The sequence below is a fragment of the Hippopotamus amphibius genome, chromosome 16 (assembly GCF_030028045.1).
Source record: "Hippopotamus amphibius kiboko isolate mHipAmp2 chromosome 16, mHipAmp2.hap2, whole genome shotgun sequence".
Taxonomy (NCBI): domain Eukaryota; kingdom Metazoa; phylum Chordata; class Mammalia; order Artiodactyla; family Hippopotamidae; genus Hippopotamus; species Hippopotamus amphibius.
This window is the reverse complement of record NC_080201.1, coordinates 54,354,849-54,377,145: the sequence shown is the minus strand read 5'-3', so window position 1 is coordinate 54,377,145 and position 22,297 is coordinate 54,354,849. Positions and strand designations below refer to the sequence as shown.

At 38.5% G+C, this 22,297-nt stretch overlaps 1 protein-coding gene across 9 annotated transcripts; it reads right to left on the bottom strand.

Annotated features, from left to right (window-relative positions):
* Positions 1 to 1,872: 1,872 nt before the first annotated feature.
* ZNF283 (zinc finger protein 283) lies at positions 1,873 to 22,297 on the bottom strand. 9 transcript variants are annotated; one of them, XM_057712047.1, is made up of 5 exons: positions 22,177 to 22,297; positions 17,986 to 18,073; positions 17,442 to 17,897; positions 16,023 to 16,149; positions 1,873 to 7,759 (listed from the first exon to the last, which is right to left on the bottom strand). In XM_057712047.1, the coding sequence occupies exons 4-5, from the start codon at positions 16,054 to 16,056 to the stop codon at positions 6,045 to 6,047; spliced, it is 1,749 nt and encodes a 582-aa protein (XP_057568030.1). In that variant the 5' UTR covers positions 16,057 to 16,149; positions 17,442 to 17,897; positions 17,986 to 18,073; positions 22,177 to 22,297; the 3' UTR covers positions 1,873 to 6,044. The 9 variants fall into 9 exon arrangements, with proteins under 9 accessions (XP_057568030.1, XP_057568032.1, XP_057568027.1 ...); XM_057712049.1 differs by having other exon boundaries at positions 17,442 to 17,801; XM_057712044.1 differs by lacking the exon at positions 17,442 to 17,897 and adding an exon at positions 18,757 to 18,827 and having other exon boundaries at positions 22,177 to 22,245.

Genomic DNA, 22,297 nt, shown 5'->3' with positions numbered 1-22,297 from the left:
CAACCCTACAAAGTAAGAACACTCATTTATCTGCCCATACCTTTTATTTCTTTTGTCAAACTGTGCTCACATGGTGGGGGTCACATCTTCAGGAAATCTGTATGAAGAAATCTCTTTAACTTTGGATATTAAAAGCATCTTAATGTACAAAGTTCTGTCACATTTTCTCCTTTTTTCCTGTAATTTTCCTCATAGTTATTCATAAACAGACATATTAGTGACTTTAATCATCCTGCCACATCATTGTAAGACTCACTTTAAACCATATTAATATAAAATAATTCGCCAAATTTTTCAGTTTTTAAAAGTAAGAAATAAATGTAAGTTTATAAATTAGTATAGCAACTATGAACATGGTTATAAGAAAGGTTTATATTTTTCTATTGACTGACATCATGGAGATAGATTATCATCTTTGAAATTATTAACTATTGTTCAGTTACCCCCATAATGGGTTGTGCTGATGCAAGGGAATGCCAGCTATGCTGTTATGAGTCTAGTAGCTTATAGTGTTTTTCCACAATTCTTCCTTCACTAGCTGCCCTTGTCGTGGCTCACCCCTGCTCTTTTAATGTTGGCCTTGTCCACTTGACTTGTCTAATCAATAGAATGTGGGCTGATCAGGATGGGTGTATAGACTCTAAAGATGCTTTGGCTCAGCCTTTTGTGCTTCTGCTACGCTCCATTAAAAGAACATGCCCAAGAACCTGCTAGCCAAAATGAGACATCAGACACAAAAGGGGAGAATAACCTTTTCAACCGCAGGAGTTATTTCAAAAATCAACCCCTTCTAAGAAAGCAACTGGAGGTTTTCCACCAGGTGAATGAGTAGAAAACTAGAGATTCAATATAGGAGAGAAGTGAAAAGAATCTCTACAGTGATGGTGGTGGTGGAGACCACAGTATCTCTTGTGCAAAAATCTCTGGAGCTGGCTCTCCTTCTTAAAGCCTGTTATATGACTCAATATACTTCCTCATTGCTTCAGCCAGTTTAGTATTTCAGTTTCTGTTGAGTGTATCCTAACCGTATCAAACAACTAAAGGCCATGGTTCATACTGGGAGCTGGAGTTGCAGAGATAACGCTGATTCCATCACAGCCATCAACCAGCTCACTGTCTGGTAGGGGATGAACACACACACACAGAATGGCCTAGGCGTTAAATGCTGTCCTACAAATTCTACAGATACTTTGTGAAACTAGACACACATAACGATGTATGAGCAAGGAGTGAAGAGATATTGCAAAAATATTCAAATAGGCAATAAACAATAAAAAAATTGGAAATGTGAACCACAATCATCACAATCAGATGCCACTATATACCTACCAGAGTAGCAAAATATATATATATATACACACACACACACACATATATATATTTTTTTAAATTGACGATGCCAAGTATAGTCAAGGATATGAACACACACTGCTGGTGGGAGTGCCAGCTGGTATATCTGCTTGGAAATCTACTTAGGAGAACCAAACTTACTAAAGTTGAACACAAGCATAGCCATAGCCAAACCCAAGCAATTTCACTTCCAGTATATAGAAAAAGAAATATGTACATGTATGATCTGAAAGACAAGGACAAGTAATGATCATAACAGTCCTACAAGGAGCTCTGACTTCCAACATAGCATCCCCAAGAACACATAATGAAGGATTTTCAGTGAGGGGCTGTCTTGGAATGCTTCTTTTATATGGATTTCGGCTATGACGGTTCCTTAAAGGAACTGTGCTAGGCACTCAAAGAAACTGTTGTGTCCTAAGTAGAAATTTGAAAACAAGAAAATCAACAGATGAAACTAGAAAAGTGATTAAGGGTCTCCAAAACAAAACAACCCAAATAGTCATGCAATTTTAAAGAACAGGTAATCACAATACAAAACATACAAAAATACATTTTAAAAGACAATTATCAGTCTCACTCATGAGATGTAAAAATTCTAAATAAAATAGTAGAAATCAAGCACTGCATACAAGACACGCATGCATGCGCACGCGCACACACACACACATCAGTGGCTAACCTGGGTATATCCAGGAATGGGAAAAGTCAATGGGTCTGTCAGTATAAATAATCACATTAACAAATTAAATACACAAATGCATAAAGAGATGATGAAATGGCATTTGATAAAACTCAGGAGCCATGCCTACTTAGATACAACAAAGATTTTTACTCACAAATAAGAGAAAACTTTAGAAGGCAACTGTTTGAAAGCATGATGCTAACTGTCATCCTGTCATAGCTAACAATCAGACTTGGAGACTGAAATTTCCAGCTTTACAGAGTCTCTTTTAGCTATGGAAGCATTCCCCAATGCAATTTCACATCCTTCAGATGTTAACAAGTCATGAGAATTGGTATTTCCAAAGTAAAGTTTGAAATATACCAATTTAAACAAAGTTGGACAATTTTCTTCACTAGAGTACTCTTTAGTCTTTTGATAAGCTGATAAGGTGCTTTTTCTCCACATCTCCTAGTTAACATGCAACTATGGTACCCAGGAGGAGTAAAATACTGACTGGTGATGCTTTATTCTATTAAAACACTCAAAGTATTCTTTGTGTTACATTTGATGATTAAAATTGCAATTATGTGGAATAATGCTGTCAATCAATCACTAGAAGGTAAACAACTGTACAGTGATATCATGGATGGCCTACCTGCACAAAATGGACACAGAGGTGGAGTGCAGATTAAAACAATGACCAAGATGAATCACAGACATTTGTCAATGCAGTTTTGATGTCACTGATTTTTGGAAATCAGTATTTTAAAGGGTTGAATTCTAACTGTGAGTACATAAACACACTTTTATTTCATCATAACTAATATGCTTTGATGCTAGCACTAAATCATGACAGCCACTGAGATGAAACTGAACGTGAGAAGCCACCAATTTTGAGATGCATTCTGATTTCCAAATATTAAAATTCATCTTAGAATTAAGTCACTGTGTGTGATTTCCTACTCTAAAAGTCATACAAATCTAAGATAAACTATCAGGATGAATTACACTTGTGCTGATTCAATTTTTTTGTCCGCCTATATTTCCATTTAAACCAGAAAATTTGGGGTCTGTATATCCCCTATAAATTACTTCCTATTGCACAATCTTACATCTTACATTTGGATTCTGCTTGCTGATATTTTAATTAGAATTTTTGCATTTACCTACATTAATCTAGCTTTTGCTTTTTAGAGGCTATCTCCATTTAGTTTTGTTCCTAGATTTATGTTATCCAGCCAAGATGTGTTAGTAAAATTTTTAGTTATTTTCCTCTTGAAATTTTTACCTAAGGAGATGACAATTTCCAAGCATTTTTTCTAAAAGGGAGACCCTAGACCAATTTTTTCAGCCTTTTCCTTTGTTTATTGGTCCAAACAGGTTTGAATACATTGTATCGCCTTAAATTTAAAGACAAAAAAACCCAAAGAACTCCATATCTATAATTATATCTCCTTTCTTATTCATGAGTCTACAATGTTGCCAATTTTCTTAATTTTTCCTTTTTCAGATTTACCAAAGTCTAGTTGAGTTTAGTGGACTTTTCACAGAGGAATAATGATTGAAGACTACTGCTTTAATTCCTAACCACTAATCTCAAATTTTAGTTGTATTAATTGCTTCTGTATTTTGGTTTAGGATTTGTTGTTTTTCTAGCTTCTCAGTTCAGTGTCACAGGAACCATGCAGATACTGGGAGAAACAAGGTACAGTTCTGGCCCTCCATCTGGGCCAGATGCATCTTTTCCTCTAAGACATATTAATAATGGTATTACTTTTCCACTGAGTAGAGCTTCAGGAACATCCTACAAGTTCCAGTATACAATCATTTCATTATCATTGTTTTCTGAAGAATCTCTAATTGTTTCAATTTTCTCTTTGACTCAGAACTTTACATACATATGATTATACATTCCCCAAAGTAGCTGACCAAGGTTCACCAATCCTACTAGCTGTATAATGGAGCTTTATAATGGAGAACTCTAGCAGTCACCATCTTAATCAAATGATCAAACGGAGCACTGGTGTTGGTGGAGAAAATGGGTATTAATTGCTTACACTGTATTGCAATATAAAGTACCGGTCACTTCCTATGAATTGTTCTGGCAGAAAATGTTTAATCCTCTAGCTCTAGCTTGATTTTATGAGAGCTGTGAAGGATAGGGGTACAAATTAAATTTTACTCTGAGAAAACAGACAAATCTAGAATGTATGGCATTCTATAAAATAGCTTTCCTGAAATCTTCAAAAAGTCCTCAAGAGACATGACAACCAAATGCCTTGAATGTATATTCAGAAAGCAAAAATGGCCAAATGTTTAGAATTCTTGGTTCTACGTAGAGAGCAAATGATGTTCATCACACTGTTGTTTAAATTTTTCTGAATGTCTCAAAGATTATCATCATGAAGTCGTGGTAAAGAATTCCAAAATGAACAGTTTTCTTTTTGTTCTCTTTTGAATTTCTAATTTACCTTGAAAAGTGAGTGGAGAATTTTAATTACTACTTGTCTGTTGGGATTCATTACAGCAAATTGCTTCACATCTCTCCCTGATTCTTCTCCATGTATAATCCCAACATCTTAACACTTACTAAATTTACAATGTTTCTTTTCAGTCAATTTTTTACGCAGCTTAAGGGATAAATTATGAATAAAAATCCCTCTCAAATTCTTTACATTTTATTAGATCTTTTATCCAGAAGGATGTGAAATTCAAGTGGATGAGTGGTTATGGGAAGCTTTTCTAAGTTCATTACACCAAATGGGCATTCCTCTCCCAAGATTTCACTAGTAGTAATATTTATAATGATAATAGGAACAATAGCTAATATGCATTGAGCACAAGCTACATACTATGTACCCTTCCAAGGATATGACCCATACCACATCCATGCAGTCTCTACAACACACTATTAGATAGCTACCATCACCAGCATTTTAAACATGATGCCCAGAGGGGATAAGCAGTTTACCCAACATCCCACAAGTAGTAAGGAGGTAGAATGGAGATAAAAATAGTATGATTTCTGCTATGGATAAGGTATTTCCTACATCTGTTATATTAACAGAGTTATTCTCTAGCAAGAGTTTGCTGAGCTTAACAAAGATTGAATAGTATTGGAAGGCTTCCACTAAATCAACATATCCGGTATAAATTCTCTATGCTTTTCTGGGCAGAAGGAAATCATGATTTCTGCATTAGCCAAATATTCCTGCAGTATAAATATTCTGCTACTCTAATCAGAGAGGTAACAAGTGAGGGATTTCTTGTTCTAAATGAGTCATACTGACTTGTCTTATGTTTTAAAAAGTGTGAATGTTGTCTCTCAAATTATCTAGGGAAGAACAAACTTTTTGTTTTTAATTACCAATTATTCATTGACTGATACTTTTGTAAAATATAATGTTATGGCAATATCAAATTACTATAAAAGTTTCCAGACACTTACTCTCATTTTCTGCATTTATCTCATGATTGACAGGTAACAATTCTGTGGACTAGCAAAAAGTCTCTGGACAATAGTTTGAGTATTGTCTAAAGGCCTTCCTTTAATTCTAATTCAAGGGATTTCTCATGTGGATGAATTCCCTGATGTACTCTAAGATATTTCCCAGTTTACAAGTCTTCCCACATTCCTTAAATTCACAGGATTTCACAACAGTATGAATTGTCTGATATGCCGGGCAAGAACCAAATTAAGTTTAGATCCTTCCCTTAAAGAGTAATGGGCATAATTTTTCCAGTGCTTATGAAACTGTACCATGAATTAAAGATCTTTACACATTCCCTACATTTAAATGGCTTCACATCAGGTATAGATGTTCAACAAGATCATACAGAAGTCTAAAGGCCTTCTCACATTCCTCACTTTCAAAATATTTCTCACTAGCGTGAATTTTCTGATATCAAGTAAATTGTCCATACACAGGTAAGGCTTTTGTACATTCCCTACATTCATAAGGTTTCTCCAGAGTAAGACTTCTCCTCATGTTGAATAAGTTGTCCGTACACACACAAAAACGTGTTTTCATATCTCTTCAATCACAGTTTCACCAGCATCAATTGTCTCATTTGAGTAAGCTGTCCACATAAAGGCTTCCCCACATTCTTTATATTTGTAGGGTTTATCATTATTATTAGTTCTTACATGCTGAGCACAGCTTGAGCCACAAGTAAATGTCTTCCCAGATTCCTCACGTTGATAAAGTTTCTCGTCAGTATGAAATCTCTGATGAACACTAAGTTGAAAGCCACTACCAAAGGCCTTCCCACAGTCTTTACATTCACAGGATTTCTCACCAGTATGAACTCTCTCATGTTTAACAAGGCTTGAACCCCAACTAAAGGCCTTCCCACATTCCTTACATTTAAAAGGTTTCTCACCACTATGGATTTTCTGATGTTGAGTAAGGTGATAGCCTCGACTAAAGGCCTTTCCGCATTCTTTACATTCATAGGGTTTCTCACCAGTATGGATTCTCTCGTGTTGAACCAGACTTGAGCCACAATTAAAGGCCTTCCCACATTCCTTACATTCATAGGGTTTCTTGCCAGTATGAAATATCTGATGTCGAGTAAGCTGATAGCCACTTCCAAAGGCTTTTCCACATTCTTTACATTCATAGGATTTCTCACCAGTATGGATTCTCTCATGTTTAACAAGGCTTGAACCCCAACTAAAGGCCTTCCCACATTCCTTACATTCAAAGGGTTTCTCACCAGTATGGATTTTCTGATGTTGAGTAAGGTGATAGCCTCGACTAAAGGCCTTTCCACATTCTTTACATTCATAGGGTTTCTCACCAGTGTGGATTCTCTCATGTTGAACCAGACTTGAGCCACAATTAAAGGTCTTTCCACAGTCTTTACATTCGTAGGGTTTCTTGCCAGTATGAAATATCTGATGTCGAGTAAGTTGATAGCCCCAACAAAAAGCCTTCCCACATATTTTACATACATAAGGTTTCTTACCGGTATGGATTTTATGATGCTGAGTAAGTTGATAGCCACGACTGAAGGCCTTCCCACATTCTTTACATTTATAAGGTTTCTCACCTGTATGAATGATCTCATGTTTAGCAAGGCTTGAGCCCCAAAAAAAAGCCTTCCCACATTCTTTACATTCATAAGATTTCACACCAATGTGAATTTTCTGATGTTGAGTAAGGTGATAGCCTCGACTAAAGGCCTTCCCACATTCTTTACATTCATAGGGCTTCTCACCAGTATGAATTCTCTCGTGTTTAACAAGACTTGATCCCCAACTAAAGGTCTTCCCACATTCCTTACATTCATAAGGTTTCTCACCAGTATGAAATCTTTGATGCACAGAGAGTTGATAGGCACTTAAAAACTCTTTCCCACATTCTTTACATTCAAAATGTTTTTCAGCCATATGAATCCTCTCATGTTGAACAAGTTTTGAGCCATGACTACAAGCTTTCCCACATTCCTTACAAACATAGGGTTTCTCTCGATTATGAATTCTCTGATGTGCAGTAAGAGATTTACATTTTCTGTAGGTGGACATTTTTTCATAGCTGATTATCATTTGACTGAAGTATCCCTCTTGATGTCCCTGGAGCCCTTCAAATCTTCTCTTACACTTCCAATTATTTTTGAAAATGGATGCCTCAAAGCCAAGGGTTTTACTTCTTTCCTTTATCTCCCATTGGGGAAAATTTATTTCAAAAATGTCCTTTTTTGAAAATGTATTTTTGGTCTCATATGTTGACTCCAAATCTGAAAGAAAACAAGAAAACCACACATTTTATTTCCTTTTCTAGAAAAAAAGCCTTTTATAGTAGAAATAAAGACAAATTGAAAAAGAATACCTATAAGTGAACTCAATCAGGAGACTTACTGAATTCCTAAGCACAAGCCTCTAACCTGTTCAACAACAAACTCAGCTTTGATTTTTTAGTTCTTGTGATCTTAATGTTATGATTTGACAATCTCCTGGAGGATTCCACAAAGATCACTTTAACGAGTCCCTCATCTTCCTGTGTAAATAGCAAAATGTGCCCTTTCACCAGTCAAGTCACTGGGCAAAGGATATTAGGATCTAAGTTCAGGGCTGCTAAGGTGACTGGAATTTGTGGTTCAAGATTTATCAGAAGAAGAAGCCATGCAAAGGAGCTCTGGGAATCTATACAGGGATTCTCCCTGGTCTGTAACTGAATATTGCTACGCATCCACAAGGTGCCTCTCCACAACGTGTCTGGGGTACTGACTATGGTCAGGGATTCCAGAGGTTGTACACTGGAATGCCAACCCAGCCTGAATGGACAGACCTCAGTGAACACCCCCAAGCATTTATCTGAGGCCTCTCAAACACCATACATTGAAGGTAAGAACCACACCTTGAAGCGGTAGTTCTCAAATTTTTTGGTCTCAGTATCTCTTATACTCTTAAATATTGGTGAATCCTTCTTGCTCATGCATAAGTATATTTGAAATACAAAATATACAAATCTAGTATTTTTGCTTATTGGTGATTGTATAATATTTTGGTTGAGCTAATAAATGGTACATGAGTACTATGGATGTGATTGTGGGAAGCAATGTTAATCATGAATGAAACTGCACAGGACTAAAGTGCACTAACTATTGCTAGTTTATTTAACAGTGTCTTACTGCTTTGTATGCATTAACGTTTGAGTGTAAAGACTGTGTATATCCAAAAGGAAGCCACAGTATTTAAACTGACTAACCTAATATTACAACTACTTTAAGATGACCAACTGTAAACCAAAAGGAGTGTAGTTTTGTACAACTTAGCATCAACAAATGTTCAATAAGATTGAATTGGGCTTGTATTATAATTACTTGGTGCTTGACTGTTTTTGTGTAACGTTTCACAGTGTTAGTAAATGAATAGAGGTTTAACTTCTTTTTAGTCGTTTAAAAAAAAAGCATTGAGGACCCAAAAGAGCTTTTGGGTTTGAGTTTATGTGGGTTATATCTTTTGATATTTACCATATTAGAAATCAAAACAGAAAGTTAAAGATTTATTAATTCATTTTAAAATGACAATAAATCATTAAATGTTAACAAATAACATATTTTATGAAAAATAATTATATTTTCCAAAGCAAAAAATCAATGCATTACTGTTGTAATCTTCTGCAAGTCTCTTTAATACCTGGTTTAACAGAAGACAACTGGATTCTCACATCTGCTTTTGCATTCAATCTGTAGCAATGCTATTTTGGTTGAAACATATGAAGAAAATCCAGCCACCCACAAATGTATAATTGTAAAATAGCAGAATACTCTATGAGCCTGTTCAGGTAATTGTGGATGTTATTCTTTGATACGATAGTAAAACTTGAGAGGTGGTGGTTTCTTAAAGGTTTGTTCCAACGTGGAATATGCAACCATACCAGTGAACTTTTCATACTCTGTTACATTAAAATCCACTGCACTTTGGAAGATTTTTCATCCATGCATAATTTTGTACAGTGTACTGGTTATCTGAAAAGCAGTGGTTCACTGAGTTATGCAGATCTTTGAAATGTTGATGTATTTCATTACACAGTATCAAAAAATCATGTGTTAATAATACCTCTATCTCACCAGAAATTTTTTTATTTATTTGGAAGCTGTAAAGCTCAAAATAATAGATGTAAGCGTCACACAATTCTGATTTTTACTTGAAAGTTTGGATTTTATCACAGGCAACAAATACTTTTAGTTGTTCTTAAAGTGACAGGCTCAGAAAATGTTTTCCAACTACCCAAGCCCAAATAACCATAATTTCTGTCAGTCATTCTTTCAAGAAAAACAAAAACAAAAAACAAAAATAAAGAAAACCTGTGCTCCATGAAACAAGCAGCTACTTTAACTCACAATTCAAACATTGGCACAGGTGGTTTCCCTCAAGGCAACCACTGCACTTTAGTATACAGCAAAAGAGCTTAATGGAGACTTTCCATTTCATTACACAGAATATTTTTTAAATGCATCCTCAAAGGTCAAGACTTAATAAAATGAAGCTCAGAGTAGGGTACTGAAGGTCAACTAGCATGAGGAGGGTTGCAGTATAAAAGGGCTGTCTCTTGTCAGAAGTCAGAATGCAAGCAGGGTAAGGACAGGTGTCTGTGTGTGAGTGACCTGGCATGGGTTGTCACAGCCCAAGTGGGATGAGAAAGGCAATCACACAATCACACCTCACTGCAAATAACTCAATTTCATTCCTTTTTATGGCTGAGTAGTATTCCATTGTGTATATATGCCACATCTTCTTTATCCAGTGATCTGTTGATGGGCATTTAGGTTGCTTCCATGTCCTGGCTATTGTAAATAGTGCTGCAATGAACATTGTGGTACATGTTTCTTTTTGGATTATGGTTTTCTCAGGGTATACGCACAGTAGTGGGATTGCTGGGTCATATGGTAGTTCTTATACCCACTTTAGCGAGGGTTTTTATCATGAATGGATGTTGAATTTTATCAAATGCTTTTTCTGTGTCTATTGAGATGATCATGTGGTTTTTCTCTTTTCTTTTGTTAATATGGTGTATCACACTGATTGATATGCATATGTTGAACCAGCCTTGTGACCCTGCAATGAATCCAATTGATCATGATGTATGATCCTTTTTATGTACTGTTGGATTCAGTTTGCTAATATTTTGTTGAGAATTTCTGCATCTATATTCATCATTGATATTGGCCTATATTTTCTTTTTTTGCAGTGTCTTTGTCTGGTTTTGGTATAGGGTGATGATGGCTTTACAGAATGAATTTGGAAGTGTTCCCTCTTCAGTCTTTAGGAATAGTTTGAGAAAGACAGATATAAGTTCTTCTTTGTACATTTAGTATAATCCCCCAGTGAAGCCATCTAGTCCTGGACTTTTTGTTTGCATGGAGTTTTTAAAATTACAGATCCTATTTCATTTCTAGTGATCAGTCTGTTCAAACTATCTGTTTCTTCTTGACTCAATTTTGGCAAGCTGTATGTTTCTAGAAACTTGTCCATTTCTTCTGGGTTGTCCAATTTGTTGGCATATAACTGTTCATAGTATTCTCTTATGATTTTCTGTATTTCCATGGTATTGGTTGTTATTTATCCTCTTTCATTTCTTATTTCCTTTATTTGGGTTCTATCTCTTTTCTTCTTGGTGAGCCTGGCTAGAGGTTTGTCGATTTTGCTTATTTTTTCAAAAAATCAGCTCCTGGTTTTATTGACGTTTTCTACTGTTTTCTTGACTTCTACTTTATTTCCTCTCTAATCTTTATTATGTCCTTCCTTCTGCTGACTTTGGGTTTTGTTTGTTCTTCTTTTTCTAATTCTTTTAGGTGGTAGATTAGGTTGTTTATTTGGCATTTTTTTTATATCTTGAGGAAGGCCTGTATATCACTGTGAACTTCCACCTTAGAACTGCTTTTGCTGCATCCCATAGATTTGTAAGGTTGTTTTCACTGTTGTTTGTCTCATTTTTCACAGAACTACAATGAATAATCCCAAAATTTATATGGAATCACAAAAGACCCAGAACTGAAAAAGTAATCCTGAGGGGAAAGAAAGCTGGAGGCACAACTCTTCTAGACTTCAGACAATACTAAAGCTACAGTAATCAAAACAGCATGGTATTGGCACAAAAACAGATATATAGATCAATGCAACAGAACAGAGAGGCTAGAAATAAACCCATACATCTATGGCCAATTAATCTACAACAAAGGAGGCAAGACATACAACAAAGGAAAGACAGTCTCTTCAAGAAGTGGTGTTGGGAAAGCTGAACAGCTACATGTAATTCAGTGAAATTAGAAAACTTCCTCACACCATATACAAAATGGTTTAAAGAAGTTAATATTAAGACATGACATCATAAAACTCCTACAAGAAAAATATGCAAAACATTCTTGGACATAAAGCATAGCAGTATTTTCTTAGATGTCTCCCAAGGTAAGAGAAATAAAAGCAAAAATAAACAAATGGGACCTAATCAAACTTAAAAGCTTTTGCATAACAAAGGAAATCATCCATGAAATGAAAAGAGAACATATGGATGGGAGAAAATATTTGCAAATGATGCGACCAACAGGGGTTAATTCCCAATATATACAAACAGTTCATACAAATTAGTATCAAAAAAATAAACAACCCAATCAAAAAACGGGCAGAAGACCTAAATAGACATTTCTCTGAAGAAGACATACAGATGGCCAACAGGCACATGAAAGGATGCTCAACATCACTAAGGACTAGAGAAATGCAAATCAAAACTGCAATGAGGTGTCACCTCACGCTAGTCAGAATGGCCATCCTCAAAGTCTACAAATGATAAACGCTGGAAAGAGTGTGGAGAAGAGGGAACCCTCATACAGTGTTGGTGGGAATGTAAACTGGTACACTCACTATGGAAAACATTATGGAGCTTCCTTAAAAAACTAAAAATAGAGCTACCATATGATCCAGGAATCCCACCCCTGGGCACACATTTGAAAAAGATGAAAACTCCAATTTGGAAAGATACACACACCCCAGTGTTCACAGTGGCACTATTTACAATAGCCAAGACACGGAAACAACCCAAACGCCCTTAAACAGACAATTCGTTTAAAAAGATGTGGTATATATATATACAATGGAATATTATTCAGCTGTAAAAAAGAATAAAATATTGGGACTTCCCTGGTGGCACAGTAGATAAGACTCTGAGCTCCCAATGCAGGGGGCCCAGGTTTGATCCCTGCTCAGGGAACTAGATCCCACATGCATGCTGCAACTAAGAGTTCTAAGAGTTCACATGCCACAACTAAGAAGCCCACCTGCCACAAGTAAGGAGCCCATGTGCTGCAACAAAGGAGACAGCAAGACGCAACTAACGAGCCTGCCTGCTGCAACTAAGACCCGGAGCAACCAAATAAATAAATACTAATAAATAAATAAATAAAATAAAATCACATTAAAAAAAAGAATGAAATATTGCCATTTGCAGCAACACGGATGGAGCTAGAGAATATCACACTAAGTGAAGTCAGACGGGGAAGACAAATATTATATGATATCAGTTATGTGTGGAATCTAAGAAATAGTACAAATGAATCTATATACAAAACAGAAACAGACTTACAGACATAGAAAACAAACTTATGGTTACCCAGGGGGAAAGTGGGCAGGGAGGGGATAAATTAGGAGTATGGGATTAACAGAAACAAACTACTATACACAGAATAAACAACAAAGATTTACTGTATGGCATAAGGAACTATATTCAATATCTTGTAATAACCTATAATGGAATATAATCTGAAAATATATATATATTCCTAAGACTAAAAGCACAAAACTGTATATTATCTAGCCTTTGCTTACATACATGATCGAACTTCTTAGTACATGCTCCTTTACTAACTCTACCCTGGCCTTCTTAGAGTTCTTCCAATAAAGTTCCTGACTAACCTTAGGGCCTTTGCTGTTCACTGCGGTTGATATATTTTGCCCCCAGGTATTCATATAACCTGATTCCAGGCTTCACATCTCTATTCAAGAAAGCTTTCCCTGGCCATCTTATCTGAATTGCCCCTATCAATTCTCATAATTTTCTATATTCTTGTGCTTTTTGCCTCTCCTGAACAACATGTTTCATTACATGATATTATTTGCCTATTTATTTACTTATTTTATGTTTCTCCTCAACTACATAAAGGGCATGAGAATGAGGAAGCTATCAATCTCCTTCCTGATTGTATTAATAATGCCCAGGGAGTTCCTTGGTGGCACAGTGGTTAAGAATCTGCCTTCCAATGCAGGGGACACGGGTTCGAGCCCTGGTCCAGGAAGATTGCACACGGTGTGGAGCAACTGAAGCCCGTGCACCACAGCTACTGAGCCCGCGCTCTATAGCCTGCGAGCCACGCAGCTAGAGCCCGCGCTCCGCAACAAGAAGCCACCACAAAGAGAAGCCCAAGCATCAAAACGAAGAGTAGCCCCTGCTTGTTGCAACTAGAGAAAGCCCTAGTGCAGCAACAAAGGCCCAACACAGCCAAAAAGAAATAAAGAAGTACATTTATTAAAAATAAATAATGCCCAGTACAATGCCTGGCTAGGAGTAGGCACTCCAAATACTTGAAGAATTTATGAATAAATATGTATATTCATTCACACATGTACACAAATGTGAAAGAGCTGGAGAGCAGCTGTACCCAACTAAAACAGTTCCATTGGGAACAAAAAAGAACACTTTCCTCACTGAACTGGGAGGGAATTATAAGAAGAAAAACAAGCAGCCTGGGAAATGAGACCAAGAAGAAGTTCCTTTGGTAGCTCCAACTGAGATCTCTATCTCCTCCCAGGTGTCGGGCATTCACTCTGCAGGCCTCGGTCCTTCATAATGAGTTTCCAAACACCATCCCAGCTGCTCCCCCTTCTCCTCCTCTGTGACCTGTGAGGTTGTTCCTGGACTGATGGCTCCCCCCTGCCTTTGCCCTCCTGGGATCCAACTTCTTGTGCACCCCCTCCACCCCAACTATCCAGGGCTCTTCTCCTTGCTCCAATAATGTCATCATACCTGGCTTAGAAATGGAGTGTCTGCTTGCAAGAAAAGAAATGCCAAATGGGCAGAGGCTTTTTTGCTGTTTTTTTGTTTGTTTTATTCTTTTTTTTTTAATGATAAGCTCAAAACATTTGGTTAAATTTGCAATAAAGTAAATATAAAAATAATATTGATAAAGACCTCAGAGAAGAAAAGGACTGTGGGAAGGAAGAACATGAGATGATATGAGTAGAAAAATGCTCTTGTTTTAGACTCATTCAGGTTGTATCTCTTTAGAGCAAACAGAACACAGTGTTTAAGAACACAAATTCTGGAGCCAGACTTTCTAGCTTCAATTGCTGCCACTGCGTCCCCACCAGCCGTATGACCTTGGGGTCACTTAAACTGTATACACCTCAGTAATCTCATCTATAAAAAGGGTTAAAAATAGTACCTACCTCACGGGGATGTTGTAAAAGTTAAATAAGAGTATTTGCTCTGCTTAGAACAGGGCCTGGTTTATAGTAAGCACAATGTTAACTATTACTATTATTATTGTTACTGTTGTTATTTTGCTAGGTGAAAACAAGTTTTGTGAGAATATTTCTAGGATTTAATTCAGTGTAGGATTTAACTTTGTAAAGTGCAAAGTTCACAGATTGTAACTTTCAACTTCAAATATGTTGGAAGTAAAGGAATTCACTTAGTATGAATTTCTGTTCAATCCACCACTATATAAAGTGGAGAAGCTCTTTTGAAAGCCAGTGTGTGTCAGGATCCTGTTTCTAGCTGTACTCCCCATATGTGGGTCAAAACATAACAAAGGACAGTGATTCTTTAATATGCATAAAAATCACCTGGGGATCTTGTGTAAAAACAGATTCTGTTCTGCAACTCTGGGGTAGGACTTCACAAGCTGCATTTCTAACAAGCCCTAGAAGAAGTATTTGTGCAATACTTAACATTAAAAAATTAAAACCCCACATAAAGCAAATCATGGCTTCTAATCACTAAGAGAACAATCTACATTCTTCCCCAAAACCAACAACACTGCCTGTCACCCGGGCCCTGCCTGTCTCCCTCGCTCACTTCTTGGTATCCTCTTCTTCACTAACTCTGCTCTGGCTTCTCTATGGTTCCTCATACAAAAGAACCACACTTTGAGCAGCAAGGATACAGGTCAACTATAGAAATGGTGAAGCTAAACACAGGATGATATTTGGTTTCTCTGACAGTGGTTATGAACAAATGCCCCATAATGCAAATCCAGCTCCATGGTCGTTAAAGAAGAGAGGCCACTACAGGAAGGTCCAGAGGAAGGCTGAAGCTCACTGCGGGATGGGATGATCAAGGTGCTCGATGAACCCAATTCTAAGCCAACAAATACCAAAACATTCCTTTGAGAACACGGAGGAGAAATTCACCTGGTTTCTTCAAAGATAGCCCTGTAATTCGTAGTGGAGAAAGCTGATGTTGCAGAGAGGAGATTCTAAATTATTTCAGGCAGATGACCTTACCCAGTGAGACCAAGTTGCTATAGTTCTCCAGCATCACATCCACGTACAAGTCCCTCTGAGCAGGGTCCAGGAATTCCCACTCTTCCTGAGAGAAGTCAATGGCCACATCCCTGAACGTCACCAAGCCCTAAAGTAAAAAACCCACACATTACTTGTGAAATTAAAGACATTTAGAAACTATTTCCAAGAGGAAGAAAAGAGGAGTATAAAGGATAAACTATAAGAAGAGGAAAATAGGCAGGAAGCCTGTGAGACATACAGGTAAGGAAAAGTAAAGAAATAAGTATGACTAAAGCTGAGGGTCCACATGTTCTAGAAGAAACCTATTACAGCAGGAAGAGCTTCCTGGATACTATGAGGTAACAAGGCTACCCAGACCTGTCTGATAATGCAGGAAATGATCAGTTTCTCTTCTATTAAATAAAAATAGTGTGTGTTGGGGGAAGGGGATGGGGCATTTATGGGTGTGTATAGATATACACAACCTGCTATGTGCCCGCTTCATGAATTCTTTACAAATGTGAACTGCTATGCCATCTTTTCCCTTTGAGAAATACCAAAAAAAATGAAAACTTTTCCAAATGGACTATAAAATCTCTTATTTTAAAAAAGATTTTAATTACATTAAGGATTATCATTAAGCCTCAAGTGAATCATTCCATTAGATATCATAAGCATTTTTTCTTATCATGATGAATCGAGTACATAAAATGTTTTTATTAGCTGCAATTCAGTTCATCATACGGATATGAGATTAATAACTATTATACATTTAGGCTGAACAAAACTTCTAAGATTTTCTTAATTCTAAGAGTCTATTATCAGCCGGTACTTAAGAATCTGGATCACCTTTGTACATGGTACCACCAACCACTCATCGCTTAACACATTCCTTGTTGCTGAGCTGGAGGATATTGATAAGAGGATATCAGACACGACACAGATGTCACATCCTGGTCAATAACTAAACAGACTTTGACACTGGTGTTTATTCCCTGGCAAGAACCACTCACTCCTCACTCTAAACCTGAAAGCTCGTAAAGCACGTGATCTCATACAAACTGAGGCTGAGACCAAGAAACCCCAAATTCCATCTTATCTTTCTGGAAAACTCAGGTCTGTGAAGAAGTTCCAAGTTTTCCTGTGTGGTCCAAAGGGACCCTCATCACTAACTCATCACACCACAGGCCTGTCATGAGGATGAGAAATTCTGATAAGGGAAATGGGGCAGCCCTGGCCGAACAAAGATGGAAGGGAGAACAAAAGGCAAGATCCAAGACAGCCTGTCATGGATATGTCCGAGTTAAACACCAAAGCCCTTCCAGAGAATGCAGACTGCTGAAACTGTTCTCGTGGGTGGCCATCCAGCTGGCTAAGGAAAGAGTACCCCCACTGGCTTCTTTGCTAGCTGCATCTTACCTAAAAAAGGAAAACTACTAGGGACCTTCAGCCATTTTTTTTCTAGATAGGACATGAGCTAATCAGCATCTTAGCTTGAAAAAGGAAAACTCCTGCTTTCCCAGATGTCTGCAGTCTTTCATTCTCTCCTCTTTCCTTCTTCTATGAATCCTCTTTGTGCCTCTGAAAAATGAAATCAATCTACTGTTGGTTTTCCTTGTATACAAATAAACGCGGGCTGAATGTTCACCACATTTCTTTGCATTATTCTTTGACAGATGCTCAAATATTTCCCTTAAAGGACTCCATTTCTTCGCTGCTCTTGATGGAAGACTGAACCGCAGGAGATGTTGAGTAGTGTGTTCAATGAATATGATGGCACTGATGGGAAAAGGCACAGAAGGAAGATGCTGGACTACTTGGTATCATCCTTTACTGGAACAGAAGGAACTGAGAAGCAGGTTCAGGGATGGGGTTCTGTTAAGTAGAAAGCTCTAGGGTAATTCAGGAAAAGATTCACGTGACCTAAAAATCACAACATTTCAAGGGAGAAATACTAACTTACGTCAGTCATGGTTCTGGAATCACAGGAACTAATTAATGTTCCATAGCGTTCCTCTACTGGTGAAGCACAGAGTCCAGAAAAGCCAGAGCTGCAGAAGGAAAAGAAGCTTTAGATCAGGTGTGCTTAAGTGAACCTGTCCTGCCTTAACCAAGTGAATAAAAATATATTAAAATATTAGGAATGATTAACTCTACAGGATATAATTTTAACTTCCTTCTTTATACATTTCCTGGATTGCTGAATTTTTTGCAACAAACCTGCATTAACTCCATAATCAGAAAAATAAAGATATTTCCAAATGTAAAAAAATCGAGTGACAGGGAATTCAGTCATTAAGAAAAGTGAACAGGGCTTCCCTGGTGGCGCAGTGGTTAAGCATCCACCTGCCAATGCAGGGGGCATGGGTTCGAGCCCTGGTCCAGGAAGATCCCACATGATGTGGAGCAACTAAGCCCATGCACCACAACTATTGAACCTGCACTCTAGAGCCTGCAAGCCAGAACTACTGAGCCCACGTGCTGCAACTACTGAAGCCCGCGAGCCTAGAGCCCATGCTCCACAAAAAGAGAAGCCACCGCGATGAGAAGCCTGTGCACTGCAACGAAGAGCAGCCCCTGCTCTCTGCAACTAGAGGAAGCCCATACAGCAGCAATGAAGACCCAAAACAGCCAATAAATAAATAAATAAATTTATTTAAAAAAACAAAGAAAGAAAGAAAACTGAACAGGCCCAACACTGAAAATCAGTGCGTCTGAAACAAATGACACCTACCAGCTCTTCAACATCTTGCAGCTGTATGTAGCTCATCACTACAGTGAGACACTTTCACTGTCAACATTCTCCTGTGAGTGAACACAAATTATGTAGGTCCCCTTCAAAGTCGCAGCAAGGAAATATATGCATATGAACAGAACAATATTTGGTACAGAGTAGACACTTAACAAGTGTGGCTACACCTAATTCTCCACTGAGTGGTCAATTTAAAACATTTGGATACAATCCTTGAAAAATGTCTTTCAAAACTCTCTCTTATTGGATGGGATCAATATATAGCTCATAATATTCCTAAGTACTTTTATTCATAACTATAACTATTGCTTGATATTTTATCATTTACATTTTTTCTTCTTTTGATTCTTTATAAACATAATTTTTATTAGGTGCATATTATCCCATCAAAGGATATACTGCATTTACTTACCTATTTCCACATCATTAGATGCTAAATTTGTAAAAGCTCCTTCCAAGTTACTATAGTTTTATTCCAGACTAGATCTTGTGAGGGTCATGCACACTCAGTAATCTCACGAAATTAGAGACATTCTGCCCACTTAGAAAGTGAATTTACAAGTATTTACAAAAATTCTGTCTCTGTTTCTAGGGGTTTGTGATCACCTGGGTGCTTATAAGTGGAATAAGAAGACGTCAGGTTAAGATTTCCTGTTCTAGACCATTTGCGCACCTGGTAACTTTTTCAAACTTGCAAGCACCCACCACCATCATCTTTATATTTTGATCTATAAAAAGTTGATGTGGAATGATCCAGAATCACCACATAACAGCAAATCTTAATATTTACTAAGCCTCCATCACGGGGCAGGCACTGATCTGTGGAGCTCTATACATATTAACTCAACTTACATCATTATAACTCCATTAGGTAGGCATTATTTTGTCCCAATTTTGTAGACATGGCACAGAGAGGCTGAGTCATTTATCTACGCTCACGCAGCTAGTAACAGGCAGAGCCAGGATTTGAATCCAGGTGCTGTAGATCTAGAGCCTTACTCTTAACCACAACACAGTACTGCCTCTCACAACCCACACAGATTTGGACCTGAAATAACTCACGTTAGCAATGCTACAGATCTCTACCTAAAAATTATCTGAAAGTCTCTGCCCTTGCGGGTGCAAACTGCAAACCACTACTGTAACAGGCATGAAACTTTGTGTTCTATTACAAGTTTATCACTAAAGGGATGTTGCCTAAAAACTCAGATTATACATAATGGTCCATCTCTGGGAACCCTGCCTAAACCCCCCAGGTAATAGCATTAAGGTAAAACACCTTTGTTTAGCTCACAGGAAACATCCTGATCAGATCCACCTCTGAATGCCTGCAGGGAGGAAGAAATTAACACATCCCCTCCAGAGGCTGATAGGAACCAGGAAATGTTTGACTTTACTCCCTTCCCTTTTAGTATAAAAGAAGCCTGCATTCTAATTTTGGCAAGATGGTTCTTTGGGACATGAGTGCATCATCTTCTCAGTCTGCTGGCTTTCTGAATGAAGTCGCTACTGGGGCCCCAACAACTTGTGTCTCAATGTATTGGCCTGCCCTGGGGCGAAGAGTTTGAGCTTGGACTCAGTAACACTACCATCAAAGCTAAATCACATTCCCACCCCTAAAAGCCTCACAACATTGTAATTTATTAACTGAAATAATCAATCCCCTCCTACCTTGCCTTGCTTTGAAAACCATGAGTGTGGAGAAGATTAAAACTAATCTACATTTGGGCTTCCTAGGTGGCAGTGGTTAAGAATCCACCTGCCAATGCAGGGGACATGGGTTCAATCCCTGCTCCAGGAAGATCCCACATCCCAAGGAGCAACTAAGCCCGTGTACCACAACTATTAAGCCTGCGCTTTAGAGCCCGTGAGCCACAACTATTGAGCCCACGTGCTGCAACTACTGAAGCCCACGCACCTAGCGCCTATGCTCCGCAACAAGAAGCCACGGCAATGAGGAGCCCACGCAGCACAAGGAGTAGCCCCCACTCACCGCAACTAAAGAAAGCCCACGCACAGCAAAAAAAAGACCCAACACGTCCAATAAAATAAATAAATAAATTTATTTAAAAAATAATAATAATTTGCATTTGATACCACCTAAACGCGAATCTCCTCAAGTAATCAGTCTAAAATAAAGCTCTAACATCAATCTCCAGGAGGTGTACTTCTATACCATCAGAATACTTAGGGACTTCATCCCTGATTGGGGAAGGGTTCATCCCTGGTGGGGGAACTAGGATTCTGCACGCCACACAGCAGGGCTGGAAAAAAAATTGCTTAGAAAGGGAAAACGTACTAGAGGATTTGAATAATTTGTCATCTGAAATGGCTACTGATTTCACTCATTGAGGAAAAAGACAATAGGGGGCCTCTGGGAAGAGAGAAGCACCAGCGTGGTTAGTCATTCACCGGAAGGAAGACCCAGGATAGACACTACTAGTCAAAGATACTTCAGGTCAAGGAAAGCAAATATTCTCATGATCTAAAAACACAGCTAACTATGAATAAAAAGAAAACACAAATTCACCGGAACCTTGATTTCTAAATATGCAACAATTCTTTCCTCCTCTTCCTCCTCAGGGTCATTCTTAGAAACCCAGCAGCAACTGAGGCGGGGAGGGGAGAATTAGGGGCAGCAGGAGGGCGTGGGGAGAAATAATGAAACACCAGTATTTCTTGGAACACAGACAGACCTAACTAAAAACAAAACATACCAACCAGGGCCACATCTGCCTTCATCCACATATAAACAAATGGAATCAAAAGGGAAACTGGAATTGAGTTGACAGCAATTCTTGGGGACAGAGGTCTGTTTGTAGTGGCGCTGACACACATAGCTGGCCCCCCGTCAAGGAGGTGACTTTTCTAGGAATCCTACCTCTGGGACCTCCCCAGTCATGTCTTTCCAGGAGCCCGTCACGAGGACGCGTCCAGATGTCAAATTTTCATCCCAAGACCAGACCTGTAGCTTCTTACCGGAAACGTACATTCTAGGGCTTACTACAGGACTTCTTTCCTTGCGGTCACTTAACTCTGGCAGCCCCTAAGAGAGTCCAGAAAGAACCTAGAGCATCCAGCCAAAGCAAACCACACCTCCAAACAAGGCCACGCATTCCATCACCCCGTCATACATTCCCAACTGCGCACACGGTTAGGGAGACACACCCCGGCCCTGTCACGCCATCTGTCACACACCGTCCTTCTCAGCCTCTCGTTCACACACAGGCTTGAGGCTCTGGACTCGACTCGCCCGGTCCACCGCCCGGGCCGTCTCACCTCGAGCGCTTCCCAGTGTCACCCCCACCCTCCCTGCCGGTTCTGACAAGGCCCTGGCGAAGTCCGCTGAGCCCTTCCACCCTCACCCGGCGCTGACCACTTCCTCGGACGCCGCCAACTCACCGCGCAAAGTCCAAAAAACTCGAAGACACCGGAAAGGAACCCAGAAAGGGAAGTTAGTTTGGGCCCAGAGGCTCATGGGAAATAAGAACCGGAAAAATCCTCGGAGGCTCAGAGCCCGGCG